This window comes from Procambarus clarkii, chromosome 17 (genome assembly GCF_040958095.1).
Source record: "Procambarus clarkii isolate CNS0578487 chromosome 17, FALCON_Pclarkii_2.0, whole genome shotgun sequence".
NCBI classification, from domain to species: Eukaryota; Metazoa; Arthropoda; class Malacostraca; order Decapoda; family Cambaridae; genus Procambarus; species Procambarus clarkii.
The window spans coordinates 20,368,107-20,391,787 of record NC_091166.1 but is presented as its reverse complement, the minus strand read 5'-3'; the positions used below and the strand labels follow the sequence as shown (position 1 = coordinate 20,391,787).

Below are 23,681 nucleotides of genomic sequence, written 5' to 3'. Positions count from 1 at the left end.
AAGCTGGAGATATTGAAGCTGCAGCTGGAAGGGCAGCTGAAGCGGGAAGAACAGGAACGAGAGGCACAGCTGAGACGGGAAGAGCGAGTGGCACAGCTGCGCTGGGAAGAGCGAGAAGCAGAGGCACACCTGCACAAAGAAGAGCGAGAGGCACAGCTGCGCAAGGAGGAGCGTGAGCAAGAAGCACAGTTGAAGCATGAGGAGCGAGAGGCACAGCTAAGACGAGAGGAGCGCGAGCTAGAAGCTAGGCTGAAACAGCAAGAGGTAGAAGCTAACAAAGAGGTGGAGCTGAAGCGAGCTGAGCGAGGGCTAGCTCCACCTGTCCCGCCACAACAGGAAGACCGCCGAGTGAGGGAGCGAGATTTGCCGGTCTTTGTACCAAACGAAGCTGAAGGTTTCTTTGACCACTTCGAGAGGGTCGCTACCCTGAAGAAGTAGCCGAGGGCGGAGTTGGTTCAGAGTAGGCTAACCGGTGAAGCTCGTGAAGCCTACAACATGCTCGACCTCAGGGAGTGCACCAACTACGATGCTGTAAAGAGAGCTGTGCTCCATTCTTTCAAGCTAACGCCGGAATGTTACAGGAAGAGGTTCAGGGAATGTACCCGTTCGCCAGGAAAATCTTATGCGGAGATGGCGAGGGACATGGAGAGGAAGTTCCTGAAGTGGCTGGAGTCTGAAGGAGCGAAGTCGGCTGAAGAGGTCAAGAGGCTTATGGTCATGGAGAAGTTTATGTCCGTGCTCTCTCCTGAGATCAGGGTTAGAGTAAAGGAGGCGGACATTAAGGACCTGAGGGCCGCTGCCGATAGAGCTGACATGCTGGAAGAAACCCTGTGACCATGCCGAGAGGGACAGCACCGACCGCCCGTATACTCCGGATATGGTAGAAATTATAGAAGGACGAACGGATGGAGGACAGGAGTGAGTTCTCCCAAGTCCCACCTCTCGAGTGAAGACAGCAGAGGATCAAAGAGTGCTGTGGAGCTGATAAAGAAGTCCCAAACTGAGAGCTCTGGAGCTGTTGCTGCGACGATGGAGTCGACGGATGGTGCGAGGAAGACACACGGAGCGACGGCCTCTGGAGGCGTTGCCAGGGCGAGCGGTGGTGGATGGTCACCGACGGGGAAGCTTCGCTGCTTCAATTGTGGGGGATTCGGACACTTCTCGCGGGAATGCAAACGCCCTAAGCAGCGGGGAAACGTTGCTTTCGTGAGGGTAGAGGACCAGATGGCCGAGAGGGTGCGGGATGAACCCGTACTGAGTGGGGAGAAAAGAGTTCACCCATTCGTGTGTGAGGGAACCGTAAGGATGGGGGACGCAGACCCCATTCTGGTGAAGATATTGAGAGACACTGGGGCAGATTTTACCCTGGTGAGCAAAACCCTGTTCCCCGAGGGTTACGAGAGTACCAGTGTGGGGGTGGCAAGGGTGACCACTGAGGGAGGCCCAGTGAGGATGCCCCTACACCAGGTGACTCTGAATTCTGATTATGGCTGCCAGACCCTAGTGGTGGGGGTCTGTGCATCAATGCCCAAGATGGAGGCACAAGTCATCCTTGGAAATGACGCATGTGGAGGATGTGTCCTCCCGAACCTCGTGAAGGGCGAGGAGTGCTTGGAGAACTATAAGGAGAAAGGCGGAGTGTTAGACGCCTGTGGGGACGAGAAGGGAATCGCCACGGTGGCGTTCCCTGTATGTGCTGTGATTCCGAGGTGGTGTGACGGACACGGAGGGAGTGGATCTGATAGGGCTGAAGAGGAGACGTCCGACAGCCTGGGAATCGATCGCCTCTTCATGGAACCCGGAGCACGAGTGGAGGGCGAAGGCAGCCCGGATGGTGAGTTACAGGTGACCCTCGCCAGTTCTCTAGGGGTAGACCGCACTCGTCTTGGGGAGTTGCACCAGATAGAGTTACCCGAATTAATTCATGAGGCCAAAGGAGGACGTGTTGGTCCTGCGAGGGCCACTCATTTTTACATACAGGACGGTAGCTGATGAGACAGTGGAGGCCTGTGAGGATGGAACTCGGAGAAGAATCTCTAGGTACAAGGTACCAGGTAGTGTTGCCGGCCCAGTGCAGAGCGGCAGTGTTGAATCTGTCACACTCTGTGGACTCTGCAGGTCACCTGGGGTGATCAAGACGCTGCGAAAGATCAGGGATCATTTCTACTGGCCAGGTATGGACGCCGATGTGAGGCGTTATTGTAAGATGTGCTTACCTTGCCAGAAGGCAGGGAAGAGCTAACCCGCGATACCAAAGGCCCCGTTGGTCCCTGTTCCTGCGTTTTGGCCTGCATTCGAGCGTCTGTTGGTCGACGGGGTATTTCCTCGTTGCCACGGACGAAACGAGGAAATACCTACCTGATGACGATCATGTGTGCGTCAACCAGATTTCCGGAAGCCGTCCCGATGCGGCGTTTGACGTCGAGAAGAGTAGCCGGGCCACTGCAACGATTTTTCTCTTGGGTGGGAATGCCCAGGGAAATTCAGACGGACTGTGGAAGTATATTCCAGTCCAAATGGTTCAGGCAGACCGTGACAAGTTGGGGAGTGACTCAGATTCGGTCATCGCCCTACCGACCGCAGTCGCAAGGGGCGATCGAAAGGTTTCACTCCACCTTGAAGACCGTTCTGAGAGTGTTCTGCGCAGAGCAGGGAGCTGAGTGGGATGAGGCAGTATACCCTGCGTTGTTTGCCATATGTAACGCAGTGAGAATCGTTAGGTTTCTCACCTTTCCAGCTGGTGTATGGACATGAGGTGCGAAGTCCTCTGTCCATGCTGAAGGAACAATGGACACCAGGAGCGACCGTGGGAACGGTCAATGAGTACGTTCAAAAGTTCAAGGAACGTCTCACTCTGGCAAAGGAACTAGCAGGGAAACATCTGAAGGAGGCGCAGCGTAAGATGTCGGAATGGTACGACAAGAGAGCTACGCCGAGGGAGTTCCAGGTTGGGTTCCAGGTGATGGTATTGCTGCCGGGGAAGAGTAGAGTGACCAAGTCACGGTTCGAGGGACCGTACCAGGTGCTACGGTGGTTGGGTCCTGTAACGTATGAAATTGGTAAGCCAGATAGACCCCGCAAGAAACAGGTGTGTCATGTTGACCGCCTGAAGCCTTTCTTCCCTGAGGAAGGAGGAGCCGACGAGCAGGACGGAACGATGGCTCGAGACCCCCAGCAGAAGATGATTTTGTGCATGCAAGTGGATCAGGAACTTCCAGAGGGGGAAGGAAAGTGGTCCAGAGCGGACGGAACCCATCTCACCAATTCGGAGAGTTTGGCGAAGATCGAGGACAAGCTACAACACCTGGAAGGGCAGCAAAGTACGGACCTGACGAGCCTATTAAGGGAGAATGCCTCTCTCTTTACCGACGTGCCCCGACGACACAAGAGTGTAACGCACTAGGTAGAGGGGTGAGAGACGCCAGGCCCGTCGAGCAGAGCGCTTATAGGGTAAGCCCAGAGAAGCGAAAGCTGATGAGGAAGGAGGTGGAGTATCTCCTTGAGAACGACCTTGCAGAGCCTAGCAACAGTGAGTGGAGTTCTCCATGCTTGTTAGTGAAGAAAAGCGTTGGTACATTCCGCTTTTGTACAGACTACAGAAAGGTTAACTCCATAACTTTGAAAATTCTCACCCCATGCCAAGGGTGAGCGATTGCATCGACCAGGTGGGCAGTGCAAGGTACGTATCCAAGGTCGATCTGCTCAAGGTTTACTACCAGACCTCATTGACTCCCGAGGCCAGGAAAATATCAGCTTTCGTAACACCAGACGGGCTGTACCAATACAAGGTGTTACCCTTCGGAATGAAAAACAGCGGTAGCTGTTTCCAGCTCATGATGAATGAGTTGCTAAGGAGGGCCGAAGGCTGCACAGTATACATCGATGACATCGTCGTGTACGGCGACTATTGGAAGACACACCTGGAAAGACCCAAAGAATTGTTCAGAAGGCTAGAGGAGGCTAACTTAACTGTATACTTAGACAAGAGCGAGTTTGGGAAGGCCCACTTAGAGTACCTTGGCTTCGTCGTCGGCCAAAGAGAAGTAACCCCTGTAGATCACAAAGTGTCAGCTATTAGGGAATACCCGGTGCCCAGGACGCGTAAAGAGTTGTTAAGGTATCTGGGGATGATAGGATATTATCGTGGGTTCTGCAGGAATTTTTCCATGGTAGCGCATCCCCTGACCAAGCTACTCTCCAAGAATGTGCGATGGAAATGGGGAGAGGCCTGCCAGGAGTCTTTTGAGAAGACCAAGAAACTGTTGACGGAGGCCCCAGTATTAATGTCCACAGATTTCTCAGCCAGATTCATCCTGTACGTGGATGCCAGCGACGTTGGGATAGGGGCCATGTTGGCTCAAGAGAGGAGTGAGGTACATAGGCTGGTAGCTTTCTACTCCAAAAAGTTTGTGAAATACCAGCGGGCCTATAGTACAGTCGAGAAGGAGGCTTTGGCGCTAGTAATGGCCCTGAAGCACTTCGACGTGTACATGGGAGGAGGGGCGAGACCTGTTCTTGTGTTCACAGATCACAACCCTCTAACCATTTTGTACAAAATGAAGAACTCCAACCAACGACTGATCAGGTGGGCGTTACTACTGCAGGAGTACTGGCTGGACATCAAGCACATCAGAGGGAAGGACAACGTGGTTGCGGATGCCCTGTCCCGTGTACACTAACCAGATATGACTCTTATTTTAAGGGGGGGGGGTATGTGACGGTGTTCCCCCCCTTATATTTCTCCCACGCCTACTGTAAGAATCATATCCACTTTTCCCGAGCGTTCTCTACGTTACGGGCAACATTTTGATATATATGGGAGAGTGTAGTGTTCTCGCGTTGGCGAGAAATCCATAAAAGAAGAGTATTTTGGCCTGTGGTATAGGCCATTTAGGACGCCAATATGGCGCTGGCCCCTCCGTTTTGCCGCCAAAACTGTGTGACGTCAGTGGCACCAGATTGGTCACTGACAGTGACGTGGCACAGGGAGCCAATGGAAACCTCCCCTGGCAAATATGACGTCACGAAGGCAAGGGGGGTCCGGTCATTGCGCCGCGGTGACGCCATCAGTCTGACACGACACGTCATGGTGGACGGATGTGCAAAGGTTGGTCCTGTCAGTTTGACAGTAGTACCCCGCTCCCGTGGATCTTATGCGTCCACCCGTAGTCTGCAAGCACGCCGAGAGGTCTTCCTTCATTCCATGTGTGGACCGAAGAGGGAATTGACGGAATATTGAGCATCAAGTGCTCCAGGGTCGGGTGCTGTGCAGGTGAAGTCTAGGCAGTGGCGTCTGGAACGTCCGATAGCTTCACAGTGACGACGTAGCGGGTGGGCCAATCCACCGGGAAGCAGTGAAAGAAAAAACTAATTGGAAATCAGGACGAATGCAGCCGAGAAATAGGTTGGCAGCCGTAGCTGGGAGGAGAAGTTGACGGCTGGTAGACCGACTCCAACCCTACAAGATGTTGTGGAGGAGCACGGACCTGCGGAGGACAGAACACAGAGACGACGTGTTTATTTTGGGACGTTGATTGGGTTCCTGGAGGATGCATCAGTGTGTGTGTGGGGGCGTTCCCTACAACGAGGCGAGAGCCTGGACCAGGAGCTACAATTCAACTCTCACCGGAGGATAGGTGGAAGTAGGTGATTCTAGTTTCCCTCCCAATTCCCCTTTAGTCAGCTATGTGTTTAAACAGAGTATCTTTCATGTCGTGAGCAAGTCTCACCTAGGTCTAGGTCACAGTAAGGCACAGTTGTGCAGAGTGAGGCTGTACAGAGCTCTCACGATATTTATATGTGTGGTGTGTGCAGGCACCTGGAATTATTGAAGAATTTATTGTGTCGATAATTTGTTTTATATGACTTAGGCCAGAGAATATATATATAACTTAGGCCAGAGAATATATATATAAGTGTACCAGTTATTGGTGTTAGGCTGTGTGCCCAATATTTATCTTATGATTATTGATATTGATTAACTTACCTATATATATGTATATGTTGGTGTGTTGGATAACATTTCCATATGTGCAGTGATTAATTGTGTTATCGCCTGCGAAAGGAATTACTGAATCTAAGGTCAGTACCGTGACTGATAGCATTTATTATCGTTGAGTACAGTGCAACGTCATTATAGTGAACTATTATATTAAGTGCTGTAGAAATGAGTTATTGAACTTGAGACAAGTGTGGTGATTCATTGCGTACTATTGTTATGGTAGAAATATTGTGTTGATGAACAAATATAGTGATTCTTGAGAATTTAAAGAAACAGGCGTCAGAGAAACAAGTGCAGAAAGAGATCACGCGGTGAGGGGGGGGGGTCGCCCAGCTGATTATGACATTGACGTGAGGGGGGAGTATTGCCATATAGGTGTGTCACCGATTATATGTGAAGAGAAGAGCGACTCCTGCATGTACTTGCTGCTTGCCTGTTGATATATGTATATGATATCTTGAGTTTTAAGTAAAATACAAAATACCTTCTCGTTTGTGTTATCCCTCCATATTCTTGCTGCTATTTAAAAGTGGAAAAGAGTGAGTACATACCTGCCTGATATCAGATTCATTTAGTGTGCTCTTGCCACTGTTACCACAATTCCACAATACCACTGACGTGTTACTGGACATGTGAAACACCAGTTGGCGAACTTGCAGTTAGTAGTAGAGCCCTTGTCAGAGCGGGCACACGGTTGGGGAAGAGCAACTGTGTTCCCACTCTTTCTTTGGTATTAAGGCTGGCTGGGGATCGACTGGGATACTCTCCTGGCGTACAGTGGCGCCGCGAGGATTGAGTGAAGATCAGCAGGGCTACGGTTAGTAACAGTTATCGCTAATACTACAGGGTGGTGTCCATGTAGAGAGAGAGACACCCCGACGTCAGCGACTGTGGACAGGATAGAGTACTAGGATATCTTGTGTACTGTTACTCGCCCCTCAAGTGCTTGACTATATACCCCGACACTACTTACCACATAACGCTGTAATGAAAGAGTCAGTGATAACACCAATACATATTGTCTTTAACTGCAGTGCGAAAATAAAGGCAAACAGCGTGTCATTGAATGAGTGTCTACAAACTGGACCCAGCCGGTTGGCCAAGCAGACAGCACACTGGACTTGTGATCCTGGATTCGATCCCGGGCGCCAACGAGAAACAACAGGCAGAGTTTCTTTCACCCTATGCTCCTGTTACCTAGCAGTAAAATTGGTACCTGGGTGTTAGCCAGCTGTCACGGGCTGCTTCCTCGGGGTGGAGGCCTGGTCGAGGACCGGGCCGCAGGGACACTAAAAAATAGCCTCGAAATCAGCTCAAGATAACCTCATGATAACAAGATAGCCTAACACAAAGGCTAAAAGATGTACTACTACGATTCTGCTCTGGTATTTACGCTTATACTGCAGATATCAGTAAAGCTTTCTTATGAGTTGGCCTACAAGCATAGGATCGTAATTTTACTAAATTTCTCTGGGTCAAGGATCCTAATAGTGACGTCATCACCTACCAGTTTGCTTCCGTGTTATTTGGGCCAACCTCTTCACCGTTTCTCCTTCAAGCTACATTGGATACACATTTGAAGAAGTCAAATAGTCCCTATAAAGCCGAAATCATTAACAACTTGTACATGGACAACTTCCTGGGAACCACTAATAATGAAACTAAATTGATAGAAATTTACCATGAGGCTAATTGTGAGTTACTACAAGCCAATATGCCTCTACAATCAGGGGCCTTTAATAATAAACAATTAAACAAGATAACCGAGAAAGAGTTTCAAGACTATCAGGTACCTGATCAATTAAAAGTTCTAGGTATGGAATGGAACACAATTACCAACAAGATGAATGTCAAGTCAGTATCAACAAATAAATCACCCCTAACAATGAGGAAATTGCTCTCATATGTCAGTCTACCATTTGACCCTTTGGGCTTGCTCAGTCCTGTTTTAATAAGGGGCAAACTCCTCATGCAGGAGTGCTGGCAGAAAATTATGGGATGGGATGATCCGTTGCCAATTGAGCTGCAAGACAAATGGCAGACACTCGCAACGAATTTTAATCAATTAAATGTTCTGAAATTTCTTCGCAACACCTTAGGACAAAACTTACGCACTGATTTACATGTGTTCTGCGATGCTTCTGGCAAAGCATATGGAGCAGTAGCCTACTTAGTTAAAAACACCCAGTCATTTTTACTCACTTCAAAAGCAAGAGTTGCTCCAATCAAAAGGAGATCCTTACCCCAAATAGAGTTGACTGCATTGCTAGTGGGAGTAAGGTTGGCTCATTGCTTGACCATGACACTCAATAATATTCACTTTAGTGAGATCGTAGTGTGGTCAGACAATGAGGCAATCGTACAATGGGTAAGAAACAATAACAACAAAATTCCCTACGTCAGTAATCAAGTTATGGAAATACATGAATTATCTGCAGGATATAAACTTAGACAGGTCCCTACCAAGGATAATCCAGCCGATTACCTTTCAAGAGGTTTAACATTAAAACAGCTGATCAAGACTCAGATGTGGTTTAATGGACCTTCATGGCTGATTAGTGGTCAGTGGCCTAAACAGAAGCCACAAGTCATAGTGACCAATATCACTACTCCCATGGTGCATCCAGAACCTCATCAGACCCTAGTTATCATTCCTCACAATTATTCTAACTTGAGTAAGTTACTGAGAGTAACTGCCCATGTATTTGATTTTCTTGATAAGATGGGAATCGAGCATCGATTTCCTAGTCCAATCACCTATTGGATCAAACGAGCTCAACAAGAGACTTATGGAAGTAAATATGAGAATCTTCCAGATAAAATAACCAAGTCTCTGGGCATTTCATGTGATATTGATCACCTCAATGTATTAAGGTGTGGAGGACGTCTGCTTCATGCAGAGATTAACTTGGATACCTGAAATCCAACCACGTCACCACATTATCACAAAACTTCTAGTTTTACATCACCATCAATATGGTACTTTGCATGATGGAGTGTTAAACACTCTCACCGACCTTAGACAGAAATAGCTTCCTCAAGGTCGACCTTAGCTTCCCCAAGGTCGTCAGACTGTCAAATCACTTATTAAGTCTTGTGCAATCTGCAGGAGGTACGACGCTCGAGTGTGTCCTTACCCAGGACATCCACCACTCCGTAAGGAGAGAGTAGTCCATCTTCGTCCTTTTGAGACCACGGGTGTCGATTACACAATTTTAATTCTTACTGGCACTCCAGATAAAGTACCAGTAAAGGCCTATATTTGCCTCTTCACGTGTGGAACCACACGAAGCGTACACTTAGACGTGACTTCTAACAAGAATGCAGAAGCCTTTATCCAAGCCTTTCGTCGATTTGCTGCACGCAGATCTTGCCCCAAATTAATGATTTCCGACAATGGATCAAATTTTGTGGCAGGAGAAGCCTGCTTACGAGAGGTATGGAATCATCCAGAGGTACAGTCTGTATTGAAACAAAGACAGTGCCACTGGAAATTTATACAACACACCCTGGCAAGGTGGTTTCTACAAACGAATTGTGGGAACTGTCAAGAAATGCCTCAGGAAGGCCTTACATCAACAGAAAATTAGTTTCCCCTGAATTACAAACACTCGTCGTAGAAATTGAGGCATGAGTCACCAACCGCCCACTAACTTACTTTACGGATAACTTCTCCCAGAGAGAACCCCTGAGTCCCTCACACTTAATTCATGGAGGTCTACTGAGACCTTTGATATCTCTAGCAGACGAGGATCCAGTCGACCCTGCACATGTAAATAGGAGTGACTTAGTGGAAAGCTATCAACATCTTTCAAGGGTAATCGACAAGTGGAATGAAGTGTGGACTCGAGAGTACTTCACCGCTCTAAGGAAATACTATTATGGAGCTTCGAGCCCCTACAATAAAGTTCAACTGAAACCAGGAGACCTAGTGTTAATCGACAGTGATGGCTCCAGGTCAGAGTGGCCAATAGGCAAGACTGTCTCTATCTACCCAGATCACCAAGGCGTTCTGAGAGTTGTAAAGATTTTGTGCCGAGGCACTACTACCCTACTACACATTGTAGAAGTTGGTACCTCTCGAATTGGCTGAACGTGAGTGTTCTACAGAGACCAACTTTGCCACCAGTTTCCGAGGACAGCAATTTTGTTCCACCGAGCACACGACCACTTAGAGCCGCTGCTCAACAATGCAAACGGAAACTACAACAATATTTTAGCTCTGACTAAGTGCAAATAATTCATCATTTGATTTAAGGTAGTCATGAAGATACCAGTAACTCGCCAGTTACAAGTCACAGTGACCCTGGACGTTCACTTCACTGTGGATTCTAAGTCTCCTTAACTTTGAATGACTTAATCATATTACATTAATTTTAATTTGTGTAGGCTACAGACTATACCACATCTATTACGAATATATGTGAGTTTGCAAGACTTTTGCGACTTAGTAACATAACCATTACACGTCATAGTGGCACAAGTCACTGAGTACACTGTAGGTTTTAGAATTTCTTAACTTTATATGATTTAATAATTAAATGTCTAAAAATTTGATATAAGTTCCCTAAGAAGGCTTAGAGTCTTATCTGTTACTAACAGAGTCGGGACATCCATTATGTGCATATTAACATACTAACGTTATAATATAATTTCAGGGTAGGGAAAGGTACGTCAGTACTCAGCATTGAACTGCGACCCTAATTGCCCCCCCCCCCCAGAGTTATATTGGAAATAACCAACAGTTTATTCTCCCTTAACTCCTAATACTAACATTTACTAATAACACTAACATTTAGAATTAATATCGTTGGTGTTTCTATAGTTAGGCATAATTTTGCCAGAATCTTCCCAGCCATCATGACGCCGTGCGTCAGGTATCAGGCTGAAACATGAAATCTTCTACGTTGTTGGAGATCTCCAGGAGATTTATAGAGTTCAGTTAATTGCCCTTTCTTTCTAAGAAATAATCATTTCGCGTTCTTATGCCTACTTGACTCGACTATTCCACCAAATTAATTATTTCCAGTAAAAATTACTGTTACGTAAATTAAATACACGTCGACCCTTCTCGTTTCATTTGTGTAATATTAATTAAACTTATTGTGGACCAATCCACACACTAGAAAATGAAGGTATGATGACGTTTCGGTCCGTCCTGGACCATTCTCAAGTCGATTGTGATGAGGGAACTTGTTGTTGTTGTTTCAGATTTAGCTACTCAGGACGAAGTGTCCATGTAGCACGGGCTATGGTGAGCCCGTAATTGAGTTTGGTTATACATGATAACCTTTTTCCTGTGATATTTGGGTCTAAGTTTAAAATGGAGGAGGGGACTTCTCCTTTTTCCCTGCTTATTTATCGCTTCTGTTTTATTGCACTGGTTTTAATTTTGTTTTATTAACATTATCTTGGTGGCGGATGTAGATGCAGAATGCTCACTAATGAGTCCCATTCCTCAACAGCTTTTCTAATCATTGTAGTCGCAGTGGAATGTGCATCTAATGCAGCTGCTGTCGTTGGATTAATGTTGAGTTTGATGCGCAGGGCTTCAGTAGCTTCACATTCCAGTAAGTAATGCAATAGTGGCGCCTCTGCTTCAATTTCACAGATGTGACACTCTTTAACTATTGGGTTCATTACCTCCGTGCTCAGCAGCACTTGTAACCAAGTCTGAGTCTGTGTATGGCTACTGCAATGTCTCTGGATATCTCTTTGCCAGGCTTGAAAGAGGACAAACCAGTGGCTTGTTCGTACCATATCGCAGTGGGTCTTCCTTCCGCTACTTTGGCTCTGTGGCGACTTTTGATAGTTGAGAATATTTTCTTCTTGATTTACTCCTTTATGGGTGAGAAACTTGGAGGTATTTGAACCTGTACAAAAGGTAGAGCAGTGGCAGTTTTTGCTAGTGAGTCTGCCTTTTCATTACCATCTATGCCAATGTGATTTGGTATCCAATTTAGGGTGATTGACAGCCCTCGATTATGGGCTTCTTTTCCTATATGTTGAATTTCTGTGAGGAGTTGTATATTATCTCTGTGCTGACTGGATAACAATGCCTGGAGCGAAGATTTAGAGTCTGTATGAATGATGACATCATGTAAATTATTCTCAATTGTATAGTTTATTGCCTCCTTCAGGACATATAATTCTGTTTGCAATGTTGAGCACCCACTATTCATGCTCCAGTAAGCTTCATGGTTGGTAGTGTAAACTGCTGCCCCAGCAGAACCTCTTCCTTGATCAACTGATCCGTCTGTGAAGATGTGAGTCGTTGTGGGTCTAGAGATAGTTTCCATTTGTTGTTCTATTACTTCCTTGAGCCTCTGCGGGTCACATGCTGATTTTTTAACTGGTAATCTTTCAATGATTATCTTTAGATTCGATTCTTCCCATGGAGGAGGCTGTCGAAAGTGTTGATATGGTCTATCTTCCCCTTTGTTTTTAATGGTCCATTTCAGGTCCATTTTTTCTAAAATCTGAGGGAAGATTGATTGATTGATAAAGATTAAGCCACCCAAGAGGTGGCACGGGCATGAATAGCCCGTAAGTGGTACAATTTTTTTTTCTCAGTATTCTGAGGTTGCATTTAATCGTCAAGCTGTTATCGCGGGGGAGGATACTGCTTCACAGTCTTTATGAGGGTGTCCAGCTGCTGGACACCTTTGTTGACCAGGAGAGTGGCTGTGTTGATGGCTTCAGGGTGGCCACTGCATGATTCAGGAACTCTTAAAGCTCTTCTAAGGTCATTGGTTGCTTCACATTCCAGAAGATAGTGAAGTAATGGCTTTTCTGTGACAGTTTGGCAGAAGATGCACTCTCTCTGTCGGGGTTCACCAATCTCCCAGTTGCATCTGTAACCTAGACGTAGTCTATATAGCCTAACTGCTATTTCCCTGTGGATTCCTTTTGGGATATTTAACCTTTCTAATTTGGTTGCCTGAATATACCATGTTGCAGATGGCGAACCTTCAGCTATTCTCTGGTGCAGGTCGGCTTTGTTGAGATGTGAGAGTTTTTTGGTGATGATGTTTTTTATGTTCTCTAGGCTGGGTTGAATTGTTTTATGTATCACTGGATGACGAGTTGCCAATTTAGCAATTTCATCAGCTTTTTCATTTAATGGAATTCCAATATGGGATGGGATCCAGTTCAAAGTTATGTTGAGTCCTTTGCCTTTAGCGACTGCTCCAAGATACAAGATGGTGGTAATTATTTCCACATTATCTTTCCACTGTTTTTGTCCTAGTATTTGAAGTGCAGCTTTTGAGTCTGTGTTTATGATTGCATTTTGAGTGTTTTGTGCAATCACATATGCGAATGCCTGTTGTATGGCAAACAGCTCAGTTTGGGTTGATGATACTAGTCCTCCCAGTCTCCAATATGCCTGTACGCTGGTCGTGCAAAGAGCAGCGCCAGCACTCTCATTTTCTGTGTCCACCGATCCGTCTGTGAAGATGTGGGTGGCTACTGCTATGCTATACATTTGCTCTTCTATTATGTGCCTTAGGATTGTCGGATCATAGGCAGCCTTTTTCACTGGGAGGCTTTCTATTACTATATTGAAAGTAGGCTCTTCCCACGGCGCGGAAGGAGTGTAATTTGGGTGTGGATGATCACCCTCTCTATCAAGAATCATGTTTTTTAAATGCAGTCTGTTTAGGACTTTTCCTGCTCTTGCAACCCAAGAGTTTCCATTGTTTTGGCCTAGTCCAACCATCAAGGCCTGCCGTACTGAGATTGGATCAGCAGAAATAATTATCTTACTGATAATTGTAGCTGTCCTTTGTGATATTCTTTCTTGTAGAGAGGGCAAACCCGTCTCCAGTCTAAGAGTTTCAAGCCTGGTCCACATGGGGGCTCCCAGTGCAGCTCTCATAGAATTGTTTTGGGCAACTTCAAGCTTTTTCCACTGTTGGTGTGATAGATTTGTGAGTGCAGGTGCGGCATAATCGATCACTGATCTGACTGCCTGTACATAGTATGTGCGAAGGACTTGCAGATTGGCTCCTCCAGAAAGGGAGGTTAGCGACCTGAGGATTGCCGTCCGGGCCGCAGTTCGCTCTCTCAAGTAAATGACCTCAGCATTAAAATTCATGTGTGTGTCCAGGATGATTCCTAGATACTGATAGGTGTCGACCCATTCTATTGGTTGACCCTGTACTGTGAGTTGGATGTTGGGATTCGCTATTTTTATGGGCATGGCCTTTGACTTTGAGGGGTTGAGTTTGATCCCAATCTGTTTTGCCTCTTTACTGATGCAGTCTAAGCATTTGGGTGCAAGGCGCGCCGCATCCCTTCCTTTTATGATGATGACAAAGTCGTCCGCGTAGTTTAGCAGCCTGCAGTGATGTGGGAGTTTCAACCTCATTATTCTTTCCATTAAACAGTTGAAGAGAAGAGGGCTGAGAATAATCTGCGGGAACGAGTTGAAGGCAATAAATAGGCAGGAGAGAGGTGAGGAGCAAGGCAAAAGGTATGTAAGGTAAGGTGTAGTAGAGGAGATAGTAACAGGAAAAAGACCAAAAATAACTGCAGAAGGCCTATTGGCCAATACAAGGCAGCTCTTATTTATAATCACCCAATAAGAAGGGGATAGTAATGGAATAAGGAGAGGATAGCAAGGGATCGTAAGAGAAAACGAAAAAGGAAAGAGAAAGAAAGATAAATGGAAGAGTAAGCTTATGTTAGGTCACGTTTGTTAGAAAGATTACAGCATTTGAGTATATACTGTGAAAGGGAAGAGTCCAGAGCAACAAAGCCAGGAATAAAGTTCATGTTGGGTACGTTGTGCATTAGAACCGATTCAACAAGACGGCGTCTGTGTAGAGTAGAGGCAGGAAAGATTATTTTGAGGAAGACCAATCAATAGGATGATTAGAATCCCTAACATGACAGAAGAGAGCATTGTTTGTGTCTGCAGACTTAACACTTCTTTTGTGTTCTTTAAGTCTGCCAATAAGTGTTCGGCCAGTTTCACCAAAGTATTGGAGAGGACAAGACGAGCAGGAAATAGAGTAGACACCAGCAGCATTAGAAGCAGGAGGAACAGTGTGAACTAGATTGCTTCGAAGTGTGTTAGTTTGTCGAAAGGCGAGCCTTATGTCAGGATGACGAAAAGCATTTCCATCCTATAAAAGAAGAAAATGAATCTTCTTAATTAAATATTATTATATCAGAGTTAAAAGCTCCCATTTCCCAACAGACTACACATCAGGATTCATTGAGATGGGAGTAAACATCAGAGCGCCCTGAGCGGGGCTATTCATCAGGGCTGTGAGTGTGGGACTACACATCAGGGCTCCCTAAGGTTGCATATTGTTACGTGAACCATCTAAATACGCTCCTCGCCCGACCATTAACCACTACACTGTACATTGCACTTTAAGGTGCTGGATCGAGGCTGCGCAGAGTGCCTTAAGACGATCGTAGGTATATTTGTAGGATTTAAAACTAGCACATTGTCACTTGGGTAAGAGATAGAGGCCTCAGGCCTCCAGTGAGCGTCCGCCATTTTTGTTTAATTCTCATCATGCCCCACGGCAGTGGGGAGTCTCAGTTTCAATGTAACAACCATGTCTGGCGCATCCACATCGAGCTCTCGGGTCTCGGTCGGCCGCATTGTTGAGAAACGACTCTCAGATTTTGAAATACAGGACACATCGTTTGATGATGACCATATCAGTGATATTGAAGACCGGAAAAAGACCTAACACAGGCGTCTGACACTAGTTATACAGACATTGGGGTGGACGATATAGAGAGTGTGTGCAGTATACGGGTCTCGCCTGGCCGGCCGCACCACACTGGGGTCAACACCAGTGGTGTTACCATCACCATCTGTGCCATCTGACGTATCTCTACTAAGTGATAGTATAGGTGATGAGTCGTTTTCTGGGTTCAGTGAAAAAGGCTCAGATACAAGCAGTGAACGGAGTGTAAGCGGCTATGGAGGTGTTACGGGGCAAGGATTTGCTGCCTCAGCAACACTAGGCCATGGTGTTGATGCCATACAACATGGTAAGTGTACTTGTGTGGGGAGGATTGTTAAAATGTTGTCCCACATATACAAGCATTTGTTAATTCCGAAGTTGGTGTGACATCCTTATTTCCCTGTACAGGTGACGATATGGTAGAAATGATCATTTTATGGCATACAGTATTTCGATGAGCCATTCATGCAGCATCTTGTTGCAGAGACGAACTGATATGCTGTGCAACTCATTGCCTCTGGGACTTTACCTACCTCTCCAATGACACGTTGGAAAGACTCGACGGTTGAGGAAATGTTTATGTTTTTAGCGTTGGGCATTATGATGAATGCACAACGTCACATCACTAGGTGGCCCGTCCTCCTAACACAGCGTCACATGACTAGGTGGCCCGTCCTCCTAACACAGCGTCACATGACTAGGTGACCCGTCCTCCTAAGTTAGTCCTAACACAGCGTCACATGACTAGGTGATCCGTCGCCCTAACACAGCGTCACTCGACTAGGTGACCCGTCCACCTAACACAGCGTCACATGACTAGGTGGCCCGTCCTCCTAACACAGCGTCACATGACTAGGTGGCCCGTCCTCCTAACACAGCGTCACATGACTAGGTGGCCCGTCCTCCTAACACAGCGTCACATGACTAGGTGGCCCGTCCTCCTAACACAGCGTCACATGACTAGGTGACCCATCCTCCTAACACAGCGTCACATGACTAGGTGACCCATCCTCCTAACACAGCGTCACAAATTGATGTATACTCTATTAAGACCAAAAATTGTTGTAAGAGAAAATTGAAGCGGCTCGTGAAATTGACATTGTCTCCTTCTCTGTTTTGGGTCCTCTGGTAGGTTTGGATATGGCACTTTAGTATGCCAGTTTTTTAACGTTGGAAACGCCCACAGGAACGGGCTAGACAACCGGCCAAATGACAGTGGTGGTGGACAGCACCTTCCACACTCACAAGAGGTGGCGAGCATGCCTAGTGTGAAGCGCCTGCCATCATTGAGTGTTGAAAGGCAGCACCATTTTCAGGAACTAATGCTCTTCGTGTCCCGCAGGTGGTCTGGTGATAATTGTGACGGATGTGAAGTACCTGACGACAGTGGAGGCTTACAAGGACAAGCTGGAGCCACACATGGAGTGCCTGGAACAACAGGGGTTGTGGCAGAAGGTAATATTTCTTTAAGCATTGTTGTTTCTGTTGTTATTGTTGTTGGATGAGGGCAACGACGATCTAGGGGTCGGATGCGCCACGGCTACTCGAGACAGGGATATCCTCAAACCTTGTGTTCTTATTAGGAGCAAAATGTACCATTCTGAAAGATGGAAAGAAGTAAACAAGCGGAATACATTTTATTATACTGCATACTTATATATATATATATATATATATATATATATATATATATATATATATATATATATATATATATATATATATATAAATATATATATATATATATATATATATATATATATATATATATATATATATATATATATATATATATATATATATATATATATATATATATATATATATATATATATATATATAGAAGGGAGTACCACCTCTGGCTGGAAGAAGGGGGACCCATAGCCTCGGAGGAAACCACACATAACGCATTGGAGGGAATGTAGGTCCCCTCCAATACAGTTTCTGTGTGCTTTTCTCCTACCACCCCCTTCCCTTTTTTTTTTCCTTTATTGTGTATTTAAAGGTTACAAAACATACAAGACAAATGCCTAAAGGTTATGGATCTCTTGAAGCTCCTCCGCTTCTGGACAGGAACCGAGGACGCAGCAAGCATTTCCCCTCTGGATCGCCACATTGAGACGCTGAAACAAAAAACTGGAAGCCCTTGGGTCTCTGGTGACGTCAATGAGCTTGGAACCCAATTCCTTGAGAAATCCCAAGGCACTCTTGCCCCATGGGCCATGCGTCTCAGACGCTATGGGAACAAAGAGGTATTGACCTTCCAGTCGCCTGTACTTGAGTGATTTTGCTGTTTCCCTGTGGTTGGCCGCCCCACCTGCTTGATCAGCTCCGAAGTGTACATAGGTGTCAGCCAGGGTGGATACACATGTGTAGTCCCACACCAACTGTCTACCCTCCTTCCATGAGTATATGGTGATGCCATCAGGGCGAAGTGCGGGGAAATCCGGGTTTTGGACCCCTAGGATGCGAGGTTCTCTCTCCGCTGGGCACCCAGCTGAGACGAGGCTTCTCTTGATGATGTCATTGACCTCGCTGTGTCTTGCATGCCAGCCCTTTGTGCTTCCGCAATGCAACCCATGCAGTCCGTATTGGTCTGCTTCCACCCTGTTGCAAATACACTTGTATTCAGTGTGAATTGGGGCACCAAGGCGGAGGGCCACTGCAACACGAAGGGATTCTGGATCTAGGCGCGTGCCCATTGCTGACATGGGTACTGCCAGGAGGAAGTCTCCTGCATGGGGGGCACGCACTGCTCTGAGGCGGGCTTTCTCCTTGTCTGATGTTGCGGCGCTGAGCAAGGCATCAGCTACTTTTTCCACTAGATGGTGGTCCCAGCCGGACTGTTTGTGTCCGTGACTGTTTTGTGTCCCTAACCTATAAAGATTGGTTAGGTTAGGTAGGGTTGGTTAGGTTCGGTCATATATCTACGTTAATTTTAACTCCAATAAAAAAAATCGACCTCATACATAATGAAATGGGTAGCTTTATCATTTCATAAGAAAAAAATAGAGAAAATATATTAATTCAGGAAAACTTGGATTATTAGCCGAATCGGGCCTTGCATAGTAGGCTGAGAAGTGCGTTCTGGCTACTAGGTACGACATATATATAACTTGGGTAAAACGAAACGCGTTTCGTTTTACGAAACGCGTTCAAGTGTCGCGTCAGACTAGAAATAAAAATGAATTTTGGAGAATTGATTTTTCAATTACCATCAACAGTGAAAAGAAACATAAGAAAGATCGAGAAAATTCGTGTTAGAATTATTCATCTTACTTTTTCGGTCATATTTCATAATATATGTCTACAGGAAAGACTGCCACCAAAATATACTAATATTAAAACGCACGACCCAGCAGCAAGGAATCAAGCCTTCACGATAAAATATCGCCAAGATCTGATTCGTAATCAGATATACAAGGCAGAAAATGAAATCAAAGACAACAAAACGCAACAACTTCATGCTACAAACGAATGGAGAAACAGCAACATTGACGAAAGTCTCCGTACTCGCATCGAGCAAAACCTCGACATCCTCACAGACCGGCATCACCTCAGCACTGAAACAAGGATAATCAAGGAACTAACAACGTTATATGGAGGACCTATGACAATTCCACGACCAAGAGACAGCTTTCTGAACCTTGCAGGAATCAACCTCACTGAGGACCAAGTCACTCTCCAAAATCTGGGTTTAAACTGTCACGTTATGTCCAGACCAAGTGAGATGGCCCAGAAAGTGGAGTTGGAGATTCTGTTGGACGACATATTCGACCTCGAGACACAAAAGAAGGTCACCACCAAAGACACCTTACAAGCAGATCTTATTGCGGAAGGAGGAAAGAATCGAGGCAACTACAGAAGCACCATACTGTCCCCCGAGCTGAAAGCGGCAGCTAAGAGCCTTCGTGCGAACAAGGAAATAGTTGTCAGGAATGGTTACAAGTCGCCAATATACGTCATTCTTAAAAAAGACAAATATCTGGCAAAAATGAACCTCATACTCTCTGACCAAACTATATTTCAAAGGGTAACGAAGGACACTACAGCCGAATTGAAAGCAAAGGTCAACAAATTGATCGAAACTGTGAACGCCAAAAAATCCGGACTCCACCTGCCAAAGAATATTCGGGAATATAAACCTGGATACGCGTATGGAAATGTCAAGACACATAAGCCTGGAAACCCACTTCGGCCAATCATCAGCCAGATACCCACACCCACGTACAGAGTGGCGAAGCGACTCAACGGCTTGCTGACTCCTTATGTCCCTTGCGCCTTCAGCCTGAAGTCTCCAAAGGAATTTGTTGACTTACTGCGTAGAACACGGGCCACAGGGATAAGAGCCTCGTTGGACGTAGAATCACTGTTTACCAACGTACCTGTGGATGAAACAATCGAGATGATAGTGGACAGAGTGTATCGTGATCCGGCCTGTACTCCTCTTGACATACCAGAAAACATTCTAAGGAAACTACTCCAAGCTTGTACTAAAGAGGTACCCTTCTTGAGCCCGGATGGGCACATGTATAAGCAAGTAGATGGGATCGCCATGGGTTCTCCCCTAGGTGTCCTGTTTGCGAACTTCTACATGGGTACCATCGAGCAAAAGGTCTTAGTCGACATGAACTTGAAACCGGCCATATACTGCAGGTATGTTGACAACATTTTTACACAGGTCCCTGATGTCAGACATTTGCAGGAGCTGAAGGAGGCATTTGAGCAGAATTCTGTGTTGCGTTTCACTTACGAGATGGAGAAGGATGGGAAGCTGCCCTTTCTAGATGTAACAGTCATGGAAAGGAGCGGAGGTTTCCACACTGCAGTCTACACTAAGGAAACAAACATAGGAATGGGCCTAAACGCCAACAGTGACTGCCCAGACAGGTACAAGAGGATTGTTGTTAACGCTTATGTCGACCGTGCTCTCAGCCACAGCTAAGGATGGAAGCAAGTCGACGAAGAACTCTGTAGGGTAAGGCAGGTCCTAGTCAACAACGGCTTCTCCAATAATTTCGTTGAAGACATCATAAGAAGGAAAGTGAAACGCCATGCAACCTCTGAAGAGACAACTAACACAACACCTATACCCCCTATTAGACTATTTTACAGGAACTTCTTTTCCACAGCTCATAAAATGGAGGAAAGGGTCCTGAAAGATATTGTTAATAGAAATGTTATCCCTACAGACAAAAATCAGAAGATACAACTGACGATTTACTATAAAACAAAAAAATACGGCCAACTTACTCATGAGAAACTCTCCAGACACAAAGCATAACGCTTTAAAGAGACCAACGTCGTCTATGCCTTCATATGCCCTCTTGGGGACTGTAAGCCTCAAAACACTCTGTATATAGGCAAGACAACAACATCTCTTTCCAGGCGATTAATGATGCATAAGCAACAGGGCTCCATTAAGGAACATATAATCTCTTCCCACAACCAAACCATCACCAGAGAAATCTTAGCAAACAACACAGAAATCATCGATAGATACAGCGATAGCAGGCGGCTTGACATCTGCGAGGCACTACACATCAAGAAGTCAACACCAGCAATCAACAGCCAATTAATGCACAACTATATTCTACCCACTTCAAGACTCCGCTCCAATATAGAAGCATCAAGAAATATGGGCCAATAGGCCCTCTGCAATTACTTCCATTCTTACCTTCAATACCCATTGTTTCGTGTTCTATCTTGTGTTGAAAGTTTTGTTCACCTCATCCAAAACTGTTGTAACATATCACCTCACCCAAAATGCGGGTATAAAAGGAAAAATGAAAGCTGTTAAAATCATAGCATATGTAAGAACTCTGTTTAGTGTTTGCAGGTAATAGTTGTGTGTGTAAACTAAAAGTCTTTGAAAATGTAATAATTTATTATGAAACGCGTGCAAGTGTCGCGTCAGACTAGAAATAAAAATGAATTTTGGATAATTGATTTTTCAATTACCATCAACAGTGAAAAGAAACATAAGAAAGATTGAGAAAATTCGTGTTAGAATTATTAATCTTACTTTTTCGGTCATATTTAATAATATATGTCTACAGGAAAGACTGCTACCAAAATATACTAATATTAAAACGCACGACCCAGCAGCAAGGAATCAAGCCTTCACGATAAAATATCGCCAAGATCTGATTCGTAATCAGATATACAAGGCAGAAAACGAAATCAAAGACAACAAAACACCACTACTTCATGCTACAAACGAATGGAGAAACAGCAACTTTGACGAAAGTCTCCGTACTCTCATCGAGCAACACCTCGACATCCTCACAGACCGACATCACCTCAGCACTGAAACAAGGATAATCAAGAAACTAACAACGTTATGTGGAGGACCTATGGCAATTCCACGACCAAGAGACGGCTTTCTGAACCTTGCAGGAATCAACCTCACTGAGGATCAAATCACTCTCCTAAATCTGGGTATAAACTGTCACGTTATGTCCAGACCAAGTGAGATGGCCCGGAAAGTGGAGTTGGAGATTCTGTTGGACGACATATTCGACCTCGAGACATAAAAGAAGGTCACCACCAAAGACACCTTACAAGCAGAACTTATTGCGGAAGGAGGGAAGAATCGAGGCAACTACAGAAGCACCATACTGTCCCCCGAGCTCAAAGCGGCAGCTAAGAGCCTTCGTGAGAACAAGGAAATAGTTGTCAGGAATGGTTACAAGTCGCCAATATACGTCATTCTTAAAAAAGACGAATATCTGGCGAAAATGAACCTCATACTCTCTGACCAAACTATATTCCAAAGGGTAACAAAGGTCACTACAGCCGAATTGAAAGCAAAGGTCAACAAATTGATCGAAACTGTGAACGCCAAGAAATCCGGACTCCACCTGCCAAAGATTATTGGGGAATATAAACCTGGATACGAGTATGGAAATGTCAAGACACATAAGCCTGGAAACCCACTTCGGCCATTCATCAGCCAGATACCCACACCCACGTACAGACTGGCGAAGCGACTCAACGGCTTGCTGACTCCTTATGTCCCTTGCGCCTTCAGCCTGAAGTCTCCAAAGGAATTTGTTGACTTTCTGCGTGGAACACGGGCCACAGGGATAAGAGCCTCGTTGGACGTAGAATCACTGTTTACCAACGTACCTGTGGATGAAACCATCGGGATGATAGCGGACAGAGTGTATCGTGATCCGGCCTGTACTCCTCATGACATACCAGAAAACATTCTAAGGAAACTACTCCAAGCTTGTACTAAAGAGGCACCCTTCTTGAGCCCGGATGGGCACATGTATAAGCAAGTAGATGGGGTCGCCATGGGTTCTCCCTTAGGTGTCCTGTTTGCGAACTTCTACATGGGTACCATCGAGCAAAAGGTCTTAGTCGACATGAACTTGAAACCGGCCATATACTGCAGGTATGTTGACAACATTTTTACACAGGTCCCTGATGTCAGACATCTGCAGGAGCTGAAGGAGGCATTTGAGCAGAATTCTGTGTTGTGTTTCACTTACGAGATGGAGAAGGATGGGAAGCTGCCCTTTCTAGATGTAACAGTCATGGAAAGGAGCGGAGGTTTCCACACTGCAGTCTACACTAAGGAAACAAACATAGGAATGTGCCTAAATGCCAACAGTGACTGCCCAGACAGGTACAAGAGGAGTGTTGTTAACGCTTATGTCGACCGTGCTCTCAGCCACAGCTCAGGATGGAAGCAAGTCGATGAAGAACTCTGTAGGGTAAGGCAGGTCCTAGTCAACAACGGCCAACTTACTCATGAGAAACTCTCCAGACACAAAGCATAACGCTTTAAAAGAGACCAACGTCGTCTATGCCTTCAAATGCCCTCTTGGGGACAGTAAGCTTCAAAACACTGTGTATATAAGCAAGACAACAACATCTCTTTCCAGGCGATTAACAATGCATAAGCAACAGGGCTCCATTAAGGAACATATAATCTCTTCCCACAACCAAACCATCAC

At 45.6% G+C, this 23,681-nt stretch overlaps 1 protein-coding gene across 2 annotated transcripts in view; it reads left to right on the top strand.

Annotated features, from left to right (window-relative positions):
- The window catches only part of LOC123748525 (methyltransferase-like protein 27), a 377,853-nt gene that overhangs the window by 287,962 nt on the left and 66,210 nt on the right, over nucleotides 1–23,681 (top strand). For both annotated transcript variants that reach the window (XM_069326220.1, XM_069326221.1), the window contains one exon: nucleotides 17,057–17,169. In XM_069326220.1, the coding sequence (XP_069182321.1) occupies nucleotides 17,057–17,169 (113 nt within the window). The remainder of the gene's footprint in view (nucleotides 1–17,056; nucleotides 17,170–23,681) is intronic.